Here is a 3,680-nt window from a genome sequence, read left to right on the forward strand (position 1 = left end):
CGAACCTCGATGAGTATGCGACGGAATTGTTCTTTTATATGACTCGATTTCTCATCGTTATTAACACCGCATCTTTTCTTGTAATGACAAAAACACAAATTTTATATGGTTCAATAATAATGAGTTGGTTACATCCATGGACAATTGAGAGGAGAGCATTAATTGACCGTGAGCAAGACCCTCGTCGCTTGCAAGACAGTTAGATATTGAATACTATTCAAGGTCCATACTGATGGAATAATATTCAAATCATATTATTCCATCAGTATGGACGTAACCAACTCATATTATTCCATCATATTATTCCATCAGTATGGACCTTGAATACTATGCAAGCCAGTTAGATATTAGGTTGAATATTAAGGAACAAAAGGGGTATTGTTAAGCCATGACCAAAAATTTGTCACAATTAACTCAATTTAGGGATTATTTATTATTGGCAACCAAATCAATTAAGGATACTACTTCCTCAATTTTTTCAATTGCACCATTTGTCTTTTGGCCACCTACTACATATTAATTGCACCATTTTGTTATTTGGTACTCCGTATCCTTTATGACTTTTACTTGTTTTCATACATTAAGTCTTCGTTCACTTTACCTTATTTTTGCTGAATTGAAATTTTTTTTACTAAAATAAAATTACATTTATAGAATTTAATTTTTTTTTACTGAACTTAAATTAATTTTACTGAACTGAAATTATTTTTGCTGAACTGAATTATTTTTACTGATTTTTATTAGGAAAATTTGTGAGGAAGGTCCTTTTAAATAGACCTTTTTGTGACAAAGGCCATTTTATAAAAAAAGGTGGCACAAGGTGGCACAAAAGGTCCTTATATCATGTTTAGTTGTGAGGAGGGTCCTTTGACCATTTGTCTTTCATTTGCTTATATCATATGGGCAATTTTGACATGCCCCCTAATTTAAATAGTATGATTTAAAAAAAAAAAAATCCAGAGGATGTATAACAAATAACAATGGAGTACAAAACACATTTATAGAAATATAAAATGCCTTTATAGTCGCCCTCTTTGTTAATTAGGGCAAGATTTGTATTCAAATTGCTAATCCTCAGATGATTAAAATTATAACATACCAGTTATACATTTATTAGGGTACATAATTATAGTATTGATATACTAGTCGAGTCCACTTGTTAGTGTAACCAAACAATAACGAACTCTTGACCTCATCAGGCATAGAGGTGAGGGTAGAGGAAGAGGAATTCTTGAGCAACCTTATGTATGTTCTTGAGCTCTTCTTGGCCATATTTTACATCCTCCTCTGTAGGCATGACATCTTTCTTGGGATGGAAGTAGCCTATCAACTTAAAATGACTTCCGGTAATCGAAGGTTCGATCTTGACTTCATACTCAATTTGATCCCATTTGTCCCCAAGAATGTCACCTTCAATTATTGTGTACTTGATGTAGAAGTTATCACTATCGATTTCATCCACTTTGTTCTTCATATAATTGAACGGATGCCCTGCAAATTTAAATTACCATAAAATTTTAGATGTCATTTGTCTTAGATGGTATATAAAGTCATGCAAATGATACTTTTATAGTTTTATATGATTTTAGATCAGGTTTCGTCTATATCAATGTCTTATACCGTGACTCCATACAATAAAATAAAAAAACCAATTCTTTTCTTAATTATCTTAATTAAATCTTAAAGGTCAATATATAATGGAAAATTGTGATCTATATATATAAAAGGAAATTCCCTGTTTCTCATGGTGAGACTTGGACATTTTCGTGAATAAATCAACAACTTTTTCATTATTGTGGGCTCCACAGTAGAATAAAGTCTCCACAGTAGAATAAAGTCTCCACAGTTGAATAAAGTTGTTGGTTTATTTACGAAAATGCCATATGAGAAACAAAATTTGTTTCTCACCATGAAAAACTAGGGTATCCTCATGTATAAATTGGTTTATTACTCATGCTATAAAACAAAACAACAAAGATAAAACAATACCTTTTGGAAACTTGATGAGCTTGACACTCCCAACCGTAGTAGAGTCGCCAACAAGGTATTGAATGCTCTCAAATGACTTAGGGAGGTACTTCGGTAGGAAGTTGAGATCGTCGAGAAAGTGAGCCGCGAACAACCGGTGTCGTTCAGCTGGGCTAGTGTAGTCAGCAATGGTATGAGTGTAGTAGTAACTACTACCCTCATAATTCATATTAGTCCCATATTTATGAAGAATAGGACTATAAGTTGGTCCAAGAACAGATAACTCACAACTAGACACCAAAATGCCACTACTATCAGCACATAACCAATCTCCATCCCTAATCAAAGTTCCACCAAAATGGACCGTAACATTCTTCTCACCACCTCCTTTCTTAGACGACCTCACCGGGACACACCCTAAGGCTCGAATCCCGATATCAATCGAATTGATCTCATCAATGTCTCTTATGCACCCATTTACAACAATCCCAGCCCACCCCATGTTATGTGCCATTTGGGCTAGAACACTTCCAACCATCGACCGCCTTAGGCTCCCCCCTGCATCGATGACTAGGACATTCGGCTCGTGCAACTTGTTTGCAAATATTGCTTCCACCACCACTGCATTGTCCTCGAATGACTTCACGGTCACCACACGACCACTGAAGGCTCGACGAAGGCCGTATGGTTGGAAGATTTGGTTAAGGACTCGTAGCTCACCCGTGGCTAGGAGAGGGGAGTTTGCATCGCAAACATCAGTGGTTTCGGTTGGACTTTTGGGCCATTGCAAAGCAGTCACACCATTTCCATTCATTAAGTATCCCATTTTTTTATTTTTATTTTTTTCCAAATACACACAAAAATACTCAAATTAAACACTCAAATTGAGTTAATAATGAATATTAGAAAATTGTTACACAAATATTTTTGGTTAATTTTTTGAAGACAAAGAACAACTCAATTAAATGCTAATTATGAGTTGTGATGGTAATAAAATGGTCGGGTGCTCTCGTTTATATAATGTCATTCGCCATGATATACCATAGTATATTATACGCATAATTACTTTATCATTTGATCGTTACTCTCCATCACATATCTACATATGCTTTTTCAATGTTCCTTTATTTTTAATAATATCGAGTGTTAATAAAGCTATGTACAGTTTGATGAGTTTACAGAAGTATATACTCTACGGGAAATTAAACATTAAACAATTCAAACGAGATCACATGTCAAACTTTTTTTATTTAAAAGAATAATTCTCCGGTTTTATAGATCTAGCTACAATCTAGATTTTCTCTTTTGCTAATGAAAAATTGATAATTTGTATCTCTAATTGTCGTCTATGCATGAAAATAGATAATGTCACATCTAGTTGTTAAATCATACAAAAAGTAGAAATTTTTAAATAGACTACCTGGTTCATATTAATTTATAATGAACCACTATTATAAAGGACACTATGATTAGTATATTTTTATTTTTATTTATTTTTATTTTATTATTATTATTTTTTTTTTATAAAAAAGCTACTATGTTAAAATTAAGGTTATTATGTTAAAATAAAATGCATTGTGCTAATATAAAGATCATAAGAGGTTAATTTTTATAAAAAATTAATGTGTTTTATACTGGTCAATATGATTAATAAAGGTTACTATGTCCAAATTAAGGTCACCAATGTTTCACATAGCATCGGTTGACAAATA

At 32.9% G+C, this 3,680-nt stretch overlaps 1 protein-coding gene across 1 annotated transcript; it reads right to left on the reverse strand.

The window, feature by feature from the left end:
* Window positions 1-1,143: 1,143 nt before the first annotated feature.
* Window positions 1,144-2,903, reverse strand: LOC145578658 (uncharacterized). Its single transcript, XM_081635954.1, has 2 exons — window positions 1,990-2,903; window positions 1,144-1,491 (listed from the first exon to the last, which is right to left on the reverse strand). The coding sequence occupies exons 1-2, from the start codon at window positions 2,792-2,794 to the stop codon at window positions 1,196-1,198; spliced, it is 1,101 nt and encodes a 366-aa protein (XP_081492080.1). The 5' UTR covers window positions 2,795-2,903; the 3' UTR covers window positions 1,144-1,195.
* Window positions 2,904-3,680: the final 777 nt, after the last annotated feature.

Source organism: Chenopodium album, chromosome 14 (genome assembly GCF_948465745.1).
Source record: "Chenopodium album chromosome 14, dcCheAlbu1.1, whole genome shotgun sequence".
Classification (NCBI taxonomy): domain Eukaryota; kingdom Viridiplantae; phylum Streptophyta; class Magnoliopsida; order Caryophyllales; family Amaranthaceae; genus Chenopodium; species Chenopodium album.

Excerpts from the sequence above, each read along its gene's own strand:
- LOC145578658 (XM_081635954.1), bottom strand. The coding sequence starts at position 2,794 with ATGGGATACTTAATGAATGGAAATGGTGTGACTGCTTTGCAATGGCCC. Across the intron at positions 1,492-1,989 it reads GCTCATCAAGTTTCCAAAAG|GGCATCCGTTCAATTATATG; the intron begins GTATTGTTTTAT and ends TTAAATTTGCAG.